This window comes from Hydra viridissima, unplaced genomic scaffold (genome assembly GCF_058129835.1).
Source record: "Hydra viridissima isolate aposymbiotic clone 2 unplaced genomic scaffold, HvirCarnegie_v1 scaffold_15, whole genome shotgun sequence".
NCBI classification, from domain to species: Eukaryota; Metazoa; Cnidaria; class Hydrozoa; order Anthoathecata; family Hydridae; genus Hydra; species Hydra viridissima.
In genome coordinates this window covers 8,800,372-8,820,867 of record NW_028324314.1, presented here as the reverse complement: position 1 = coordinate 8,820,867, position 20,496 = coordinate 8,800,372, and the positions used below count along the sequence as shown (strand labels likewise).

Here is a 20,496-nt window from a genome sequence, read left to right as displayed (position 1 = left end):
GTATCATAACGTTTTGAAAAATTTTTTACATAAGGACAATTTTTATTTCACAAACGATATAAAAAAATTTTTATCAATTTAGGACAATGGTTAGATGTAAATTTTGAACAAGAAAAAAAATTGAGTGTTAAGATTTATAAGTAATAAAAAGTTAAAAGATTCATATAAGTAAAAATAGAAAAACTTTTAAGTTTTACCGCTCAAAAAAAATGTAAAAAGACTTTTACATTGTAAAAATGTAAACAAATCAAAGAAAAAGTTTTTTTTTAGGTAGATTGTCTTTAATCATAAAATAATATTCCCCCCTTCATTTTACTTTATTTTACTTCTTAATAAAATAAAGTTACCGAGACACTATTATCAGCCTAAAAGTTGGTTATCAACGTAGACGATTTTAAAAAACGCGATAACTAATGAAATATTGTTCGCTAAGTAAAAATTCAATCTGTAACGAAGGTCCCTAGCCAATTTGAAAGATTTAAAATTTTCATAATCCAACTGTGCTTGCGCACAATAACCTGTCGTTTATTAACAGAGTTTGAATGACCGTGACTTTGTACCAGAAAAACTTGTCATATCTCATACCTTTGATGTTTAATTAAAATTTAACAACAAGCCGAGTGAAAATTTATATATATTTCATGTAAACAGATTTTTTTAACATTTATACATGTCTTTTAAAGCATTATTATATTTTAGATACCGATGACGTGGAACAGCGAGTTGGCAGACTCAATACAGAACTTTATTTTTTATTGTAAACTTTTTTTTTTTTTAAGATTACTAAATAAATTTCAACAATTTGAACCTAATTGTTTCTTTACTGTGTAATTTTTTAAAGACTTTTTAAGCTTAACTCAGTCTGCAAAAAGATATCTAAAATGCATCTAATATAACTATTAATATAAAATAATATAAAAAACTAATCTGAAAGATGTCTGAATTCACGTCGTGAATGAACGCTAAATAGATGTCTATCCTATAGATGTCTTTTAGATGGATTTTATTTGATAAAGTTGCATCACTTTAGATGCATAAATGATGTGCAATATATGTCTATTTGATTTATTTTTTTATCAAATAAAATGCAACTAAAAGACGTCTATAAGATAGACGTCTATTGAGCGTTCATTTACAACGTGAATTCAGACATCTTTTAGACCAGTTCTCAGATGCATATTAGATGCATTTTAGATATCTTTTTTGCGTGCTGGATAAACCGCCCCAAAAATTAAAAATGGTACGAATGGCTCCTGAGAAGATTCTTCGTGAAAACAGTAAAGAATTTGATAGAAGCTGGACTTGATGGTAGATTGATAGAAGCAGGACTTGATGGTAGAATGGCAGCAAGAAAACTGCTTCTTTGGCTGAAAATAAAAAAATAAGACTACAGTGGAAAAAACAATAAGAGTAATTGGCTGTTGATAACTGGAACGTGTTCTTAAAACTGACGAATAAAGGCTCCAAATTTTTGGTTTTAAGCGAAGAGTATCTGTTCGAAGAAAATTTACCAAATGGATATTAAAACAGTATGTGGTGCCAACTGTAACACATGGAGAAGGTAGTGTCATGGTGTGAGATTGTTTTGTTTATATAAAAACTGGTCATATTGTTAAAATTGACTGTTAAAACGCCCAAATACACTTCTTTCATTTCCGGTTTTTTTATTGAAAAAAAAAACCGGAAATGAAAGAAGTGTATTTGGGCGTTTTAAAAAATCATGCCATGTCATCCGGAAGTCGGATAATTTAAGAACCATTATTCTTTAATGAAAATAAATGCATATAGCATTTCTTAACCCTTCGCAAAATTAAAGTGAAATAGAAAATGACAAAACATTTTAAAAAGTAATTTGGTCCTAACCTATTACTCGATCTTTCCCCTATTGAACTCCATTTATTGATTAAATCAAACAGAAACATTAAAAACTTAATGACCAAGAATGAAAAAGATGTGGCAAAATCTTAAAAAAGAGTTGCATAAAATAGACTTTCAAAAACTGGAAAATTTGATGCGCAGAATGCCACAAATATGAAAAACTGTTCATCCGGCCGAAGCTGTCTGCATATATGAAAGCAAGTTAAAATTAAGTTAATTTACTGCTTTTTTCATGAAGTTTTAAACAAAACTAATAAATAATATTTTTAAGTGAGAATCTTTTTTAATTTTCCCCATAATTGTAAGTAAAGCGACAACATTAACCATGATCATCATGATCATGATAATCATCATCATGATCACAATAATCATCATGATCACAATAATCATTATGACCACGATAACCATCATGATCACGATAATCATCATGATCATGATAATCATCATGATCACGATAATCATCATGATCATGATAATCATCATGATCATGATAATTCTTTTAAAAACACAAAGCCTTTTAAACACTTGTAACTAGTTCATCGAACAATAAATTAAGTGACGTTTTGTCAAATAGCAACTCAAATTTTAAAATTCCATCGGCATTAGACAAAGTTTATAAAGCTTGCATCACTACATCCCTTATCAGTTTGTGTTCATAACCACATTCTATCCAGTTTAATTCTTGTGTTAATTGAATGATTTTGTAAAAAGTGACGCAAGGTCATAGTGCTATTTTTTTTTTTTTTTTTTTCTTTTTTTTGTGTTTATATTTCATTAGGTATTGGTCTAACTGTCTTAATTATCATAAATTCAATCACAATTACAAGATTAAAATTTAAAATTCTAAAACACTTTTAGAACAATGACTTTTATGAAAATTCAAAACTCTATAAGATTTTTAACAAGGAAATCCTGAAAATAATATAAAAATTCTATTGGAATTCTAAAGACATATTTTTGGTGGGCGATCACTTGCCTTACACACACCCAATGTTTTGATGTTTTCTACATGAGCGCCCCAAATATCTTGAAATTGACAAAAAGTCTAATGTAAAACAAGTATAGCATTTCCAGATAGAGAAGTAATGCCTAAAAGAAAAAACGAATAAAAAGTTGTGCTGTTATCGACTAAATCGACTTAAAGTCGACTAATCGAAAGTCGAATAGTCGGTTTAATCGACTATGGGTTCCTTACTAATCGGCTAAAAGTCGATTTAATTGTGTGAACATCCTGGCATCCTTACTTCTATTTTTTCACTAGGTTTAATTTTTCTATCCTTTGAAATTGTTATGATGCTGACCAATTAGTGAAGAGATATGTATACAAGTTGTTTATCTTATAAAGGTAAATTATTTATAAAGATTGAGCCATGAGTAACAATATCATTCACACCGGTTTTTTTAATTCAAACAAAATATCTGAACATTGAATCTAGTTTGCTGTATCACATAAACTTAACTCTTAGCTTACTGTATGTAAGCTAAGAGTTAAGTTTATGTGATACAGCAAACTTCATTAATGTTTCTCATTACCACTTCATTAATGTTTCTCATTAATAAGCCTTTTCCTCATTACAGTAACCAGTTGATGCTTCTTAAAACAAAATGATTAGTAAAGTGTTATGGTATTCAGTTAAGATTTTAATTCATCTAATAGATTAGATGAACTAAAATTGAACAAAGAAATTGCTCTTGATATCACAACAGCAAGTGTTATTATAGCGGTATTACGTATCACCTCGTTTTTTTGTTTCATAGCATCTAAAAAATAACTTGGCAAGCAACATTAAAGTATATAATTATAATAAAATTTTTATTCAAATATTTCGACAAAATCAACTTTTAGTCGGCTAAGTCCATTTTGAAAGTGTACAGGTCAATTTTGGTCGACTTTGAAAAACTAATTAATCGATTTAGTCGACAGTCGAATAATTACAGTCGTAAAAACATTAATAAAAATTACAAATTGGTAATGAAATTCGTTTGAAAGTAAAACTCTGACGCTCTCTGATTAGATATGCAGTAAACATGATTGTGCTTTCATCCTAAATGTTATTAGTTGTAAAGGCTGCACGTATGCAGTTTTAAGATGTAATTAATCTGCATTCTATTAAGTGAAGGCAGTTTGATTTTTTACTTTTCCTATGAATTAAATACCTTAAACGCATCAACTCCCACATTTTAAAAAGAACTTCTCTCCATTTTCAACAGATATAACAAATTCGATTTACATGGAGACTGAGAAAGACTCTTATACTAAATCCTTCAAAAGAACGTTTTCAACGTGAAACCTTGATTGTGCCTTGAATCGCTATTGTGCAGCTGCGCAATAATTACGCAACACTTTTAAAGTAGCAAATAAAGCACAGTGTCTTAAATAATTTTTCAAAATAAAAACTAATGGCTATAAACTTAAATGAAGCAAAACAACGTATTACAAGACATTTGCTTTTGCAGTTAAGCTTGAGGTATGGCCCGGCTTATCGCACAATTTTTTTCACAATCTTCTCAGAAACTTTTTACCAGAGGAAGCAATTCATTTTCTTCAAAAAACCCTTCAGTTTTTGATTTAGAGCAGTTGCTCATACCTGAAAAACTGGCGCTTGACCCTTCTAAGTTTGAGTTTATACAGAAACCAATTTCTTTGCTTTTGCATCATATCTTTAAGACAATATGAAATTGCTTATCGAGTCATTCTTAAGGATTTAGCTAGCTTCGCTTGAGTTTATCATGAATCTCGTTTTAACCCACCTCCGACACAACATATTCAAATTTTATTGGCCTCGTTTCGCGTTCTTTGTCATTGGTATCAAAATGACGAATTTAAAAGGCTGGAACCAGTACTTCCATCTATTTATTAATAGAGCATGTTTCCCATGCGTTCAATTTTAATCAATGTTCGTGCATTTTTTTTGAAAATGAAACAAAAAAATCAGCTTTTCCCGTAAGCTGTGTTTTGCTTACACAAAGGTTGACATGATTAGAGCACAAAAAACATGTTGTTTGTACATTAGCAAAATGACTCATAACGACTTTTAGCGGAAATAGATGACGCTTCGTAATGAATATAGTTACAAGACTGTTCAATGTGATTTAATGCCACCTAAGCGATCCTTTGTAAATCCAATAAAGCTTTTTTTACGCAAGTTTTTAGATGCATTCTCTTGTTAGAGAATCAATCCCTTTTATCAAAACCATTTCTTCACTTATTCTATTACATTCTTCAATTTTTATTTTACGCCATCGATTTTAACAAGACCTTTATCACCAGAGTTGGAGAAACATACCAAAACTAAAAGAAAGCCTAGGCCATCCTTCACACTGTAGACACCGCGCAATCTATCAATACCTGGTTTTTGCCGTTATAACATACGGTAAACTCTTCTTTTAAAACTGGAATGTTTTTGTTCTTTAAATCGTCCCCCCAAATTTTTTTTTCAAAATTTTCATTTCTAATGGTTAATAAAAAATAAACTTTTGGTCTGAGGTAAGTATGGGGATATGTGTTTTGTGTTAACTTTGGTATGCTGAATTTAAGATTATAAATAGTTTTGCTCTATCACCTCTAGTATTCAGGCATTTAAATACTCTCATTTTAATATAGAAAGAGATTATATGTGCATATTTCAAGAGTTGCAACAGAAAAAACAAAAGATAAAGAACACTGATTGAATATTGATACTTCGATAACACAATTACACAATTCATTGTACCGACGACAGTCGAAAGTGCGCTTTCTTAGAAAATCTGGTGTATTTTGCCTCTGGGACGTCACGCAAGAGCATCCAGCAGAAGGCTCCCATCATGCTGGAATTCCATTTGTCTTGATAGCTGCTCTTCATCTTTATAATGTCTTGGTGGAATCATTCTCCATATTCATCACTCACTGCTCCAAGGTTTAGCGCAAAGAAGTTGAGGTGGGAATGGAGAAAATGAATCTTGAGTGACAGTCGGCACCCCATATTCTCGTAAAACTTTAGCATCCTCTCAATACTGGCTTGGCAATCTGCTACGCGTGTGTTACTAAGGAATTCACACAGAATAACTTGAATGCCTCCTACGCTCTCAGTTCTTTTAAGTTAAGAAGTTCCTCAAAATCAGTATTCTACAGCACTTCTCGGATCTGAAGTTTACAACAGTTGCGTGGACCCCAAAAGCTCTCCTGATCACCAATTTTCACATCTAAACTAGTGAAAAAAGGCGATTCTAAGGAGGGAAGTAATGTTTCAACGCAGTATGTCTGTTGTGGAGTCCCCACTCTCGTAGCGGAAAGAATTGGCCTTACTGATACATCCTTGATGTTTTAAGGTGCTTGAAGCAATTGAAGAATCTGAACATATAACAAAATAAAACTAAATCGTATGCAATACAATAAAATGTGAATTGGAAAATGTTAATACTAATATTTAGCAACCAAAAAGATGTGTAACACGAGAATTGAGGGACAGCAACCTCCTGCGAAGCCTGCGAGGCAACCTCTTACAATAACTCCCAGAGTATTACTGAGTCTAGACCTGCTGCTTTAACTGTCAAATTCTGTCTGATATATAGCTATTAATGTCACGTTACTATTAATTTTTTTACTCTATTTATACAGGTCAAACCCGCTAAAATAAAGAAATTTGTTTTTAATAGTTCCCATAAGTGTGCTACTTTTGGCACACTAATGGTAATTTGGCACATAAAAACACCCCGACAGCGCAACCACGTTTCTTTATTGAATCGGCATGTCCTTCCATATGTACCGGCATGTTCTTACAAAAAAATCGTTTAGATGAAAATTTCTTCCTACTATTCTCCCCCCCCCCCCCTTTCCCCATTGATAAGCACCAGTCTATCAAACATTTTCAATTATCCAACTCAAGGAGAAACAATCTTACAATTAGTCATATAAATTCCATTTCGCCAGTTTAATTTTTACAACTCTTACACGTCCATCTTTTCCTTCAAATACTTTTGTAATTCTACCGAGCGCCCAATATCCTATGGTTGCATCCGGAGAAATGATTAACAAAATGTTATTTATTTTCTATTTAAGACTTTATTGATTCCATTTATACCGTTTTGATAAAAAAGGAAACCATTCTCGCAACCATCTTTTCAAAAGGTGACGTATTAATTAGCGTTGTTACGACTGTAAATATTCGACTGTCGATTAAATCGATTAATTAGTTTTTCAAAGTCGACCAAAATTGACCTGTACACTTTCAAAATGGACTTAGCCGACTAAAAGTTGATTTTGTCGAAATATTTGAATAAAAATTTTATTGTAACTATATACTTTAATGTTGCTTGCCAAGTTATTTTGTAGATGCTATGAAACAAAAAAACGAGTTGATACGTAATACCGCTATAATAACACTTGCTGTTGTGATATCAAGAGCAATTTCTTTGTTCAATTTTAGTTCATCTAATCTATTAGATGAATTAAAATCTTAACTGAATACCATAACACTTTACTAATCATTTTGTTTTAAGAAGCATCAACTGGTTACTGTAATGAGGAAAAGGCTTATTAATGAGAAACATTAATGAAGTGGTAATGAGAAACATTAATGAAGTTTGCTGTATCACATAAACTTAACTCTTAGCTTACATACAGTAAGCTAAGAGTTAAGTTTATGTGATACAGCAAACTAGATTCAATGTTCAGATATTTTGTTTGAATTAAAAAAACCGGTGTGAATGATATTGTTACTCATGGCTCAATCTTTATAAATAATTTACCTTTATAAGATAAACAACTTGTATACATATCTCTTCACTAATTGGTCAGCATCATAACAATTTCAAAGGATAGAAAAATTAAACCTAGTGAAAAAATAGAAGTAAGGATGCCAGGATGTTCACACAATTAAATCGACTTTTAGCCGATTAGTAAGGAACCCATAGTCGATTAAACCGACTATTCGACTTTCGATTAGTCGACTTTAAGTCGATTTAGTCGATAACAGCACAACTTTTTATTCGTTTTTTCTTTTAGGCATTACATCTCTATCTGGAAATGCTATACTTGTTTTACATAAGACTTTTTGTCATTTTCATGATAATCATGATGATTATCATAATAATTTTCATGATTATCATGATAATCATCATAATTATTATGATAACCATCATGATTATTATGATAATCATCATGATCATGATCATGATCATGATGATTAACAAAGTTTTAAGTAAATTCCTAAGTTCCGTAAAATTGTTTTGGATTAAGCAAGATGGCAGCCAAATTTCAAAGCTAGCTTCATAAAAGTCACGTGATGCCGTCTCCTGTGTATAAAACTTCCTTGGTTTCTTACTACCGCAAGTGCGGCTTTAATGGACACTCTCTCAATAAAACTAGAGAAGAGACTTACGATTTCGATTAACCGAAGTAGCGTTAGTTTAATCGCGAACGAGGAAAATAACGATCTTCCGAAAATCGATTATATTAGTTGAATTTTCGTAATAAACGTAATTATTTGATTCGAAACTTACGTTCAAACGTAAATAATTGAAATTCAATCGCAATAATTTCTATCTTTACGTCAGTTACGAAACTTCCGTTAACAATTTGCGTTAAAGTTCGTAAATTACGGTACGAGTTTTTTTGTAAATGGTGTTATTTATATCGTTTTATTTATTTACAAAATAGTGCTTTTCATTTTAAAGAAAGATTTTTTAAAGTCTTGTTAAGTTTACTGAATTTTTTGAGATATTGATAACGAAATTTATTTTTTGTTATTTGTGATCGGAAGAATTTTACGTCAAAATTATTTTGTTGTAATTTTGTATATGAAGGGACATGCCGATCCTATATTTATGTGTGGCTGTGGTGTTTGGGTGTTTTAAGGTAAACGAGAGTGATCAGGTCAAGGCCAAGTGCAAGGCATGTGAGTCTGAGGGTATGCAGATCACCCTTGGAATGGCAAAGGGCACCACTTCAAGCATCAGATATCATTTTCAGCATTAGCACCCGAAGGAATGGAAGCAATTCCAGATAGAAGAAATAGCAGAAAAAGCAAATAAACTCCTACGAAATTTCAACAACAATGCTGAAGTCAAAGATACTGACCGTGGTGAAGCATGCTGGAGCTACAAACAATTGACTTCCTCGTTCAGATGATTACAAGAAATATGGTAACCATGATATGATTGGCAAGTGATAACCTGCCCTTTAACCTTGTCAACACACCTGCTTTTTCCAAGATGATGGGCATCATGTGCAAGAAGTACAACGTGAAACACTCTTCTACCTTTGCCAAGTTTAAAAGGTAGTTTAATAGTAGTATTAACAATCGTCATTGGCATATGATTTGAAAATATTTAACTCAATTACTGACAATAAGTAATTATAATTTCTATCACTGACGGAAAAAAAAACAATCAGATTCGTCACTCTTGATACTGATGATCAATGTTTTTAGTTTTAAGTCAATCAAAACGATTTTTTAATTCTATTTTAGGTACAAACTACCATTGCTGTACCAATCCATAAAAGTTCGTCTTGGTGAAATCTTGGATGAAGAACTGCCCAACTGCATGCAGGTGGCCCTAACGTTGGATCATTGGACCTCTCTAAGCAACAACCTTGCACTACATCAATGATAAGTTCAAGTTAAGAAGGTGGGTTCTGGGTGTCAGTCCCTTTTCGATACGCCACGCTGGCAAAAACATTGCAGAATACTTTGATAAACTACTCGAGTGCAACGAAGCCTTAAACTCAGTCAAGCGTCGAGTTGCTGTAATTGACCAGGCATACAACATGAAAACTGCACTCTCCCTTTCCCTACAAGTGGAATCACTAAATGAAGGTTCAATCAAATGTGCAGATCAAAAATTGAACAAGACTCTCAGCAACTCCATTGAAAAGGCTGATGTCTTGAAGTCTGCTATTGATGTCGGGACGAAAGTGACAACCAGGATACATCACTCTTCTCTTGCGCAGCTGCAGCTTCTTGCAGAGTGTGAAGCTATTCATTGTGAGTCTCTCACACAGCTGCGGGAACCACTGGAGCATTTGAAACAAAACACTCCTGGATGGGAGAATGTGCCAACTGCTGATGAGTTCAACCTTCTGAAAAAAGTACTCATGATCTTGTCATGTTTCAGGGAGACGACAGAGAGTCTTTCAACAGACAAAGAGGTTTGCATTCACAAAATGCTATCCTACAGCAGCTTCCTTAGGCGAAAGATTGAACAGGCAAAGATTGGTGAGGATCCTAATAGTCCGATGGTGCAATTGTGCAATGCTCTCAAAGAGGAACTTAACAAGAGATTCCCTGAGGGAGGTATCAAAACAGAAGCGTAGGCCATGGGAAACTTGTTTGACCCCCTGTTTAGAGGTTTATTTCTAAAAAAGGCAAATTTCCAGAAACGATATGAGGACGGAGACTTGATTATCAGCAATGAAAGGGATGCACTGGTGAAAAAGATTATTTAAGAACACACTTCAAAAAAGCTTACCATGATCGCCTTGACAACAAGAACAACGATGTTAATGCTGGATACAAAGCCAAGAAAAGGATATTGATGAAATCTTAAGAATGCATTTGGATGAAATGGCTTTCCCAATCGGACCTGAAAATGAGGATCAGCACCCTCCATTGGAAAGAGAATTCAAAAGATACTTTGCCTTCTCAAAAGTTGACCTAGACGTAAGTTTTAATTTGTAATGAAAAACATTTTAACAGATAATTTGTTATTAGAAGTACATAACATTTCGTCAGTAACTGTTGATGATAGTATACTCGCTCGAGCATAAAAATTATTTATTGACGGAAACTTGTGGATAACATGTGCTTATGCTCGCTTTTAAAATTTATTTTTAAAGTTGTGCAATATTATTTTTAAGGTTGACCCTCTGGACTGCTGGAGATCAAATGAGAAGGATCTACCGTTGCTTTCTAGTCTGGCACGTGCATTCTTGTGTACTCCGCCCACATCATCAAGCTCAGAGAGGGCCTTTTCACAAGCTAGAATAATAATCACCCAAAAAAGAAAAAAATTGAAGCCTAACACAGCCCAGAGACTGGCCTACGTTCAGCTGAACATCCAGAAGCTTTTGCCTTTGGTATCTCATGTTCCTATTTATGACTCAGAAGAAAAAGAAAATACTGTGTTCTTTGATTTAGAGGAAGAGACAGATGATGAAGAATAGTTTTTTAGATAGTTTATAATTATAAAAATTTTAATGACAATTTCAATAAAAGTGAAACTGTGCTATTTATATGTATGATATTCTTTAATAGTACGTTAGTAACAAATGAGTTTCTAAGAAAAATTTGAAAGTAGTTATCGCAAAAATCGTCAGTTTCGAAATTTTATGACAATTTAACGGAAAAGGATCGTAACAATTAATCGATTGTTTTCGTAATTTTTAACGGAAACTTCGAGCAAATTAATTGGTTTACGAATGTTATGACGAACCTTCCGAGTAAATTACTTGAAGTGCAAATTAATTGAATCAGTTACTCGTCGGAATTTCATTACAATTTAATTGATACAAGTTAATCGTTGCGTTCGGTTAATATTACGAATGTACGCAATTTTATTCTTTAATCGTTACGCTCGGAAAAACTTCGTAAGTCTTTCCTCAAAAAAAAATGCAGGTACCTTTTAATTATGATTTTGTTTTTAAAATAATGTTTTCTTTACAAACTTTTATTCAATAATGCGTCATCAAAAGATATAATAAGAAATTATATAGCGCTATCATTCTCCTGCATTTTTTTAAAAAAAGTATAAGTGTTTTAATGAGATTTTTATCAAACTCTCGATTTCATTTTATATTTATGATAAATGGTTTTGTTTATATTTGTAATCAATGCAAAGTACTTTAGCTTTGCATTTATCCCTAACATAAACAAAAACTTTTTTCTGTCATATGAAACAAAGATATTTCAATTAAAAAAAAAAAAAGGGTTTAAGGGTGAAAAAGAGTTTAAGCGTTATATATTGGATATTTGCTTGGTGGAATTTGACCTTTGCATAAAAAATATAAGTTTATATGAGTTTTTGTGGAACGGTTTTTTTCCTGTATTTTGTTTTACTATATTTATAGCTAAAGTATATTCTTTAAGTAGATGAGCAAATGAAGTAAAAGAAATATTTAAAAACATGTTTCTCTTTTTAAAAAGCTTCATAATTCATAATAAGATTTTGTTTGTTTTGCAGAAAAAAGTTTTCAATAATAATTCAATATTAAGAAAAATGATAGGTAGTAAATGTATTGTCTTTAAATAGACTCTTTCTTGTGATAGCAATATTCAAAGTCTGCCCCAAATCTGCATAAATAATCTTTCTGAAATTTGAAAAATGATATGCAAAGCATATGTAAGATTATGTGATCCATCACAATATTCCTAAAATCTTAAAGATATAAAATCACTAAACCAACTTTTTCTTTTTAACAACTCTGCTGCTATTTTTTTCTCTAAATTTTTTTGCTTGTGTTATTTTTTCTGGACGTATGGATGTAATTTATTTTCAGTTTAATATTTAATTTTGTTTTATTTTTCAGTATTTAAGGTATGGTATGTATGTATGGTATGTATGTATGTATATATGTATGTATGTATGTATGTATGTATGTATGTATGTATGTATGTATGTATGTATGTATGTATGTATGTATGTATGTATGTATGTATGTATGTATGTATGTATATGTATATATATAGGATGATCCTAGATAAACAAATTTTGAAAACACAGCAGTATCTGGTCTTAATAGTTTCATTTGTAATTAGAAATATAGAGTTTTCTTAAATTTAAAGATTGTAAATGAGTAATAAAGTCTTTCTTTTACATCATTATTCCTTAGTAAGGTGGACTCTGAGTCTTGTTTCTAGAATATTTTAGTGTTAAACTTTTTTTCTCTAATACAAAAAAAATTAAGTATTTTAGATTACTATTAAGTTATTTTTTTATCAAAGTATCCTCTCATTGCAAGTTAGTTGTATTCACTTTTTAAATTCAGGGAAAGCACATCTATGCTCAAATAGAACTTTTAAGAGGAACTGAAGCTGACCTGTACTTGTCATGAGCTGATTATATTCTTGACTAAAAGCTATTCCTTGCTCTGCACTATCATTAGTAGCTGCAATAGTTAGCACCAATCTTCTAGGTGACTGATAGACTTGTTAGTTTGTGTCTCAGAGGAAAGAAATTGTGATTCTATGTTGAATTTGTAAAGTATATGTTTTTTTTTTAGTTTATTATATATAAACTTGGAAATAATAGGTGCAAAAACAATGTTCAGTTTAAGTAGCTAATCTAAAACACCAAAGTATCCCTTCTTTAAGCATGTTTAAACTATCTTTGTTCTAAAAAAGCCTTTGACAGATTCTAAGAATCAGAGTGTGTAGTTTAATCAGCTTACAAAAACCATTTAGTTAATAAGTATATTTAAACTTAATGCTCATGTGCGACAACCAAATAATTAATTATCATTCTATTATCAATCCATATCATATTTTTTAGTCAGAGCATTGTAATCTTAAAAGGAACTGAACCGAATACTTAACTTATTATTTTTGGTCTATAGATAAGGATCACCCAAGCATTTAATGAGACTTCAGTCTTATGAAAAATGTTTTATTTACATTAGCTCATGGCTTCACAACAGACACTGGTGTGTTGCACCATTTTAACTTTAATTGAAATAAAAGTTGCAGTAACCGGAATTTTATTCATTTTATACTTGAGTGATGCAGTTGGTTTGGCTATTGGAATAATTATGTTGATATTTGGTGCTGTAGGTTTAATTACTCATTTTTGTTTATCTTTTCCCTATTCTTGTAAAAAACATTCTAGACAACACCAGGTAGAAAACCCTTTACAAACATTTAATTATGTGGTAAATGATGATAGATGTAGAAGACCTATGAGAAATCCAGAACTGTATTCTCACCCTGATGTCAACCAACCTCCTCCAGCTTATCAATACTCAAATACAGGATTTCAGCAAGGTATGTTGCTTACATTAATTTATAATACTTGAGAATCAAACTATGTCAAGACATATGATGATGATGATCATCATCATTATCTTGATAATGACCATGATAATGATTATCATCATCATCATCATCATGACCATGATCATGTTTATCATCATCATCATCATCATCATCATCATCATCATCATCATGATTTCAAACAAAAATTTAAGAGTTATCCTCAACTTACATTGACCAGCTGATTTTAAAAAGAGCTACCCTTTTTTATCTATCCAGGCATTTTTTATTCCATTACAACTGTCAAATTCTAAAACTTATGATAAGAATACAACAAAGTTCTTCAGATAATTAAAATTTTGTTTGCTAGCCGGTAAAAGATCTTTTAGATTTAAGAAAATAAAGTTGGTTTTGAAATCAGTGAACCTTCATTAACCCAAAATCAAATTGCAAGCGTAAGTCAGAAAAATAATGTTATATTTTTTTAGCCAGGATCCCTTAAATGCCTATTTTTACTTTAGATCTTTCCGCATACGTTTTGCCCTCTTACGAAGAAGCAACGGCTTCAGTCATATGCTAACACCTATGTTTCACATACTTTTTTGGTTAAAGGCTATTTAAAAGTCTAGATTAGTTTTTAAATGTGTAGTTATAAGTAGTTATAAGTAATAAGTAGTCCAATTATAACTTTAAAGAAAATATATTTGCTAGACTTAAATTTTCTTTCAAATTTATATACTGTTGAACATTGATGTTAGCGTTACAAAGAACAATTAATATGTATTTAAAACCTTTTTTGACACATTTTATAGCCGTGTTGCAAACAAATATTTAACTATTAATATGGATGAAAAACAAGCTATCTTATAGTAAGTTTAAAATTTTTGGAAGCAGCCTATTTTCTAATGTGCAATATTGTAAATATTTTTGCTTCACATTCAGTGATTTTAACTAAAATCACACTATTCATTTTAAATAAGTTTCGAAATTTGCGCTTTGAAAGCTAAGATGTACGTTTGTGTTTTAAAAAGAAACGTGAAAACTGTAGTAATGGTAAATATATATAAATGTGATAATCATGTTTATGGTAGAAACATGATTATCACATTTATATATTTCATTTGATAAATTTCAATCTTCAAAAGACTGCCCTTGTTAAGTGTTATTTACCCTCTGCCATATTTATTGTTTCTTACTTGTCTGAGACGAATATTTTGCAAAATGTATTTATTATGTAGTTTTGTATATTTATATAAAATATAGTAATGTTGTTAATGCTTTTATATCCCCATTATCGGACTGGACGAACCTTAGTAATAGACTGGACATCTATGATGCTTATGATATAAAGAGTTTATTTTTATGTATGATTAGGGGCAACGATTCAGAGTTCCATTTTTGGCATGAAAAACTCTAACACCGCGTTATTCCCGTTAATTCCTTAATGTTTCGGTTTTCATATACACGACTTAAAAAGTAAATATGCATTCAAAAACTGAAATTACTTAACGAAAAACAGAAAGAATAAAGTCATCTCAATACTTTTACACGGTTCTGTAAACAAGAAACATCTGCGGTTAACTTTGTAACCAATATTCACGTTGCTTGCCAAATAGTTAAGATCACTTGAAAGATACATGTAAAAATAGATGCTTATAAAGTTATTTACCGTGGTAATGTAGTCTAAAATATTTGGGCATATCGGTAATTTTTCTCAGTATGAAATATATCATAGGTTTTGCTTCCAAGAAATTTAAATAAATAGGGAGCGACCATAGGGAAGGTGGTGTCTACAGTAAAGCATGGTCTGAGCTCTTTTATGCTTTGGTTACGCTTATTCAACTCTGGTGGTAGAGATTCAGTTAAAAAATGATAGCGGAAAGTAAAAATAGAGGAATGCAATAGAATTCTTGAGCAAATGCAGGTCCATCTCTGTTGTGATTAATTGGTACTGGATTGATTTTCTAAGAGAAGAGATTCTCTTAATATTGGGGAAAATTTTTCTTTTTAATGTTTCTACAAATGATCACGTGGCCAGCCATAAATTGCACTGGACTGTATTGTAACTATATTCATGTTGAAGCGTCACCTTTTTTTATCTGTTAAAAGTCGATATAAGTCATGTCGCTAGAGTGTAAACGACATCCTTTCTTTGTGCTCTAACCATGTCAATCTTTGTGTCAACAAAACCCAATATGCGGAAAGCGCTATTTTTTTTGTTTTATTTCGAAAAAAAATTCAGCTGGCGGACATTGATTTAAGTGTGAAGGGAACAGAATCTAAAAAAAAAAAGATTTAAGTACAAGTTTCGGTGTTTTAAATTCCAACAATAAAGTTTTTCACTTAAAAAATATTTTAGAAATATAACAAAAAAATAAACTTCCATCCCCTCACCAAATTAGCTACTTATAAAATTTATGTTATCAAAAGATAAGACACATTTTTTTTTTTTTGCTTTAAAGTTTCTTTTAAGCACTATAAAATAAAAAGTAGAAGATATTGAGCTAATTTTTTTTCATTCTTAAGAAAAATTATTTCTTAAATAAATTTTGCAATAGAGTATCATACTAAAACATAGTTTATATATTTTAAAATGTTATCAAAATGTTTTAAATAGCACAATTTCGACACCTGTGACAAAGAATGCGAAAGAAGGCCAGTAAAGTTTGAGGATGATTCATTTTAGGTGTTATTGAAAAAAGATTCATGTCAAACTCAAGAAAAGCTCGCTGAAAAATTAAGAATGACTCAATAAGCAATTTCAATTCGTCTCAAGGCCAAGTCCAACTATATCTTCTAATTGTGATTGTAATTATAATACTAAAAACAGTTTGATCAATACCTAGTGCTATATAAGCACACAAAAATGCATCGTTGAGGTTTTCCGGTCACGAGTACTATTTAACAGTTGCTAGCATAGAATTGCAGAAAAATTATTCTCTTGGGAAAGATTTGAAATGCCGATTCATAAAAGAGAGGAGTAAGATTCAAAAAGTTGAACCAGAGAAAAAAGGTTTTTAAAAGATACTTAACTTATTTTTTTATTAAATCATTCTCAAGAATTCAATGTTTCCTAAAAGTTTGCAATGAAGTAGCACTTTGACCATTCATCACTTTTTACAAAATCGTTTAATTTACCATGAAATAAACTTGACCGAAAGTGGTGGTGATCACAAGCTGATCAGGGATGCAGTGATTTTCTATTTTTATAAACTCTGCGTAATGCTGATGAAATTTTAAAAGTTGAGTTGTTTTTTGACAAAACTTCACTTAATCTATTTTTCGATGAACTTGTTACAAGTGTTTAAAAGCCTCTTCCGTTAAATTTTGAATCCTGTTCATAATTTTCGATATCACATTTGTAACCGTCATTGCTCAACAGTGGATGAAACAACTCTATGAATAAAGTTATTTCGTATTGATTGGTGTTCTAAAGGAAAACCAAGTCAACTTATGACTGTTAACCTGGTTTCAGCTTCAGGTGCTGAAACTATTCTTGGTTTAACGAACAGGACTTTCGATCGTCATCAAATCGTCATCAAATCGGAAGTAACTTGGTAATTGTATGATAGATAACCACAACAGAATGAAACCTAAACTTATGATATTAGGTAAAGGTATTAAAACAAGAATAGGTTTAAATAATTTAAACTAGTTAGTAAACTAAGAAAACTGAAAGCTGCGAGAAAAAGAAAGGAAATGTTATTAATATTGAAGTCACTTCTATAAAACTCGTTACGTAGTATACAACCAAATTTCAGATTTAAAACTCAGTATCTGCTTTATATAAACAGAAAACCAGAAAAGATTTCATTTTAAAATTGCTAAATATATTTTAAATTCAGCTCACAGATTATAAAATCATTTAAATATTATATATCCTGAGCTATTTTGTAGTGATTTATAAAAACGGTTAATAATGAATCCAAGTGTTAACAAAGTATATGTACATCAATTCTACCGATGCACGGTTTGCCAATTAATTTAATAAGCAAGTCTTTCAGATGTACTTATATTTCCAGCAGCATGTGTAGCGCTTGAAATCACATGCCATTCAATTAAAATGACCGTCATTTCAGAATTAATTTTCTAAAACTCCTTTACTTTATCATTGTTGTGAGTAATTCTTTTTCGTAAAATTGTTTTCTATGCTTTATTATTCTAGAAAAACCACTTCCCCCAGTGTATGCCTCCCAGTCTCCTAAATAATCATCCGTTGGTGTTTGATTTTCATTTATTATCGGCCAATATGCCGCTTTATTTTCTCCTTCTATAGTTCCTCTTCTTCTCACTACTTCTAACTGGTCTTATTGGGCTTAATGTCTCTGTTGCTCTGCAATACGCCATTTTTTTTTGCTTCTGCTTCCATTTCTTCTTGAGCTTTTATCCGTGGTTTTTCTTTTATTTCGATGTCAACTAACAAAATTGTTTTATTAACTTTGATACTCATCCATTTTCTCATTTCAATCATAAATCATAAATGTTCTTTGATATTGTTCTCAGTAGCGAAATAAGTGGCAAGCAATCAAAGTGACAATAGTCAACTAATTTTTTAGTTGACCTATTGCAGTAAACAAATTATGTGATGCTATCGTGACATCACATAATTTGTTTACTGCAGAGTCGTTATGGCATTACTTCAAAGTCGCAATGACATCACTTAAGTGAAAGGAATAATGACCATGTAACCAGTTCAGTATTTCATAAGTGGATAAAAAAAAATAAATATCATAACTTTGGATTTCAATTACTAATGAATTGCAAAAGCAATTAACAAATTCTAAGTAAAATCCATAAAACCTATTCATTTCACACTGAGGTAGCAGCCCCTTAAAGTTGTCCGAGTTTTACTTACTCAATCGAAAGATTGAAACAGCTAAACAAAAGAAACCAAAGATCGTTCAATTGCATCAACCTAATCTCAATATTTAAAAATTTAGACCAGAAGAATATTATGGAGCTTGTTTTTTAAGATTATAAAACCTTTTTTAGAAGATTATTACGTCATTCTTATAAAAAACCTCTTTTGAGATCGAACTTGAAATTTGATGTTTAATTTAAAATTTTTAATTGGATTCAGAATTAAGACTTTGAAAAGAAAACATTGGAGTTGCATTGCTTGTCTCACCCTTATCGCATTTCTGGAGTTTAAGGCTGTTCCCTCACTCATTTTGATAAATATATTATCTTTTCCGCTCTTTATGAATAGACTCAAAATTTTTCTGGAAACATTGTTTTTCACATGCAATACCACTAAGAACATTACAGAAAAAATTAAATGTCTGTAACTTTCCACACAGAAAAGTTCAAAATAGCGTAATCAAATAGAGAATGGGATATTCAAATCACAGGTCACAAAAAAGAACAATTGTGTCTCAAATTAAATTCTTTTTATATGAAATAAATTACTTTCCCAGCAAATAACTTCCAATTAAATATACAGTTTCTTACATCAAAGAAGGTTTTTTAAAATTTAACTTAACAACTAAATAAATAAATTAAAAAAAAAAAATCTCCTTTTCAAGCAAAAGTTTTACAACAAACGGCCGCATAGTTTAACTGCGGTTTGTTTATAAATCCGCGGTTTTGGAGCTGTTGGTGCTTTTTTCAACTTACTACTATTCATTTCAATCATCCGGTTGAAAGCTCTGGAAAATTCTTTAATCCATAACGAGTTGTTTCTTGCAAATCTTTCTGCGTAAGCATGAGCGTCAGAATGACGGCACGGTGTAGTTTTTGAAGTTGGCGCACAAGAAACACTCCCAAACTGATCAACCGGTTTGATCACCCAAGAGTTTGACATGTCAGCATTAAGCAGCAAGGTAGTTTGTTCTGACGGACTAAGCTTATCGTTTGGTATTGGATGTGACGGAAGTTGCCATTGTTTGTTTGTTCCGTTGATGGTTACTTGAAACCAAGGCACAATATCAATGAACATTCTGTAATAAGAGTTGTCGAGAACGCTTGTTGGAGCTAACACGTCTGGTGAAACTGTAGAAAAGGTCTCATCGACCCAGCTTCCGACAAAACCTGAGGTCTGAAGACGGCATCTTCCTAGAGTATGAGCTCCTAAAAGAGCAACTGACTCCTTTAGTTTAAACCCAAATTGCTTTTTAAAGAAATCAAAGGTTTTTGTTGTGCCGTCAGTTCCTTTCGGTGGATCTACGTCTTGAATTTCTACGGGAGACGTTTGACAATCCTGTCTACCTACTTTGAAATCCTTAAGACCCAAAAATTTATCAGCGGCGTCGGCTGTTGATCTGTTTAAAGCAACAACTGCTGACAAAGCATAAAAGTCAGCTCTTGAAATCTTTCCACTGTATGAAGAATTATATAACAAATCTAACTTGTCAGAAACCCTTTTTAATCCAGCGTTTCCAGGGTGTGAATGATCCACACACCCGTCACAGTGTCCTTTACCAATACAATCATGAAACACTAATCGAACAGTTCCCGCAATCATCGGTAAATCGCTCACTATTCTGGAAGACTCTATGAGATTAAGAAGATCGCTTTTAGCCCTCTCAAAATCTTCAAACTTGGGTATAATTTGCTTTGCATCAATTAAAAAGATAAGCGTGGTGGCCCAGCACACAAAAGCTGTATTCGTCATCTTATTATTCACAATCTCTTTACTTTTCCTAATCGACGTAAAATATAAAAAATATTATCTCAA

The 20,496-nt window shown here is 31.5% G+C and overlaps 1 protein-coding gene and 1 pseudogene across 4 annotated transcripts; one reads left to right on the top strand and one right to left on the bottom strand.

Annotated features, from left to right (window-relative positions):
• The first annotated feature begins 11,435 nt into the window (after positions 1 to 11,435).
• Positions 11,436 to 14,675, top strand: LOC149878531 (uncharacterized). Of its 4 annotated transcripts, none has more exons than XM_090073024.1 (3): positions 11,436 to 11,471; positions 13,472 to 13,832; positions 14,342 to 14,675. In XM_090073024.1, the coding sequence occupies exons 1-3, from the start codon at positions 11,466 to 11,468 to the stop codon at positions 14,398 to 14,400; spliced, it is 426 nt and encodes a 141-aa protein (XP_089929150.1). In that variant the 5' UTR covers positions 11,436 to 11,465; the 3' UTR covers positions 14,401 to 14,675. The 4 variants fall into 4 exon arrangements, 3 of the variants coding, with proteins under 3 accessions (XP_089929150.1, XP_089929152.1, XP_089929151.1); XR_016447631.1 differs by lacking the exon at positions 11,436 to 11,471 and having other exon boundaries at positions 11,549 to 13,618; positions 13,735 to 13,832; XM_090073026.1 differs by lacking the exon at positions 11,436 to 11,471 and adding an exon at positions 11,550 to 12,988.
• Positions 14,676 to 19,195: 4,520 nt separating this feature from the next.
• LOC145193513 (putative ascorbate peroxidase pseudogene) lies at positions 19,196 to 20,496 on the bottom strand (annotated as a pseudogene).

Excerpts from the sequence above, each read along its gene's own strand:
- LOC149878531 (XM_090073024.1), top strand. Across the intron at positions 13,833-14,341 it reads AAATACAGGATTTCAGCAAG|ATCTTTCCGCATACGTTTTG; the intron begins GTATGTTGCTTA and ends TTTTTACTTTAG.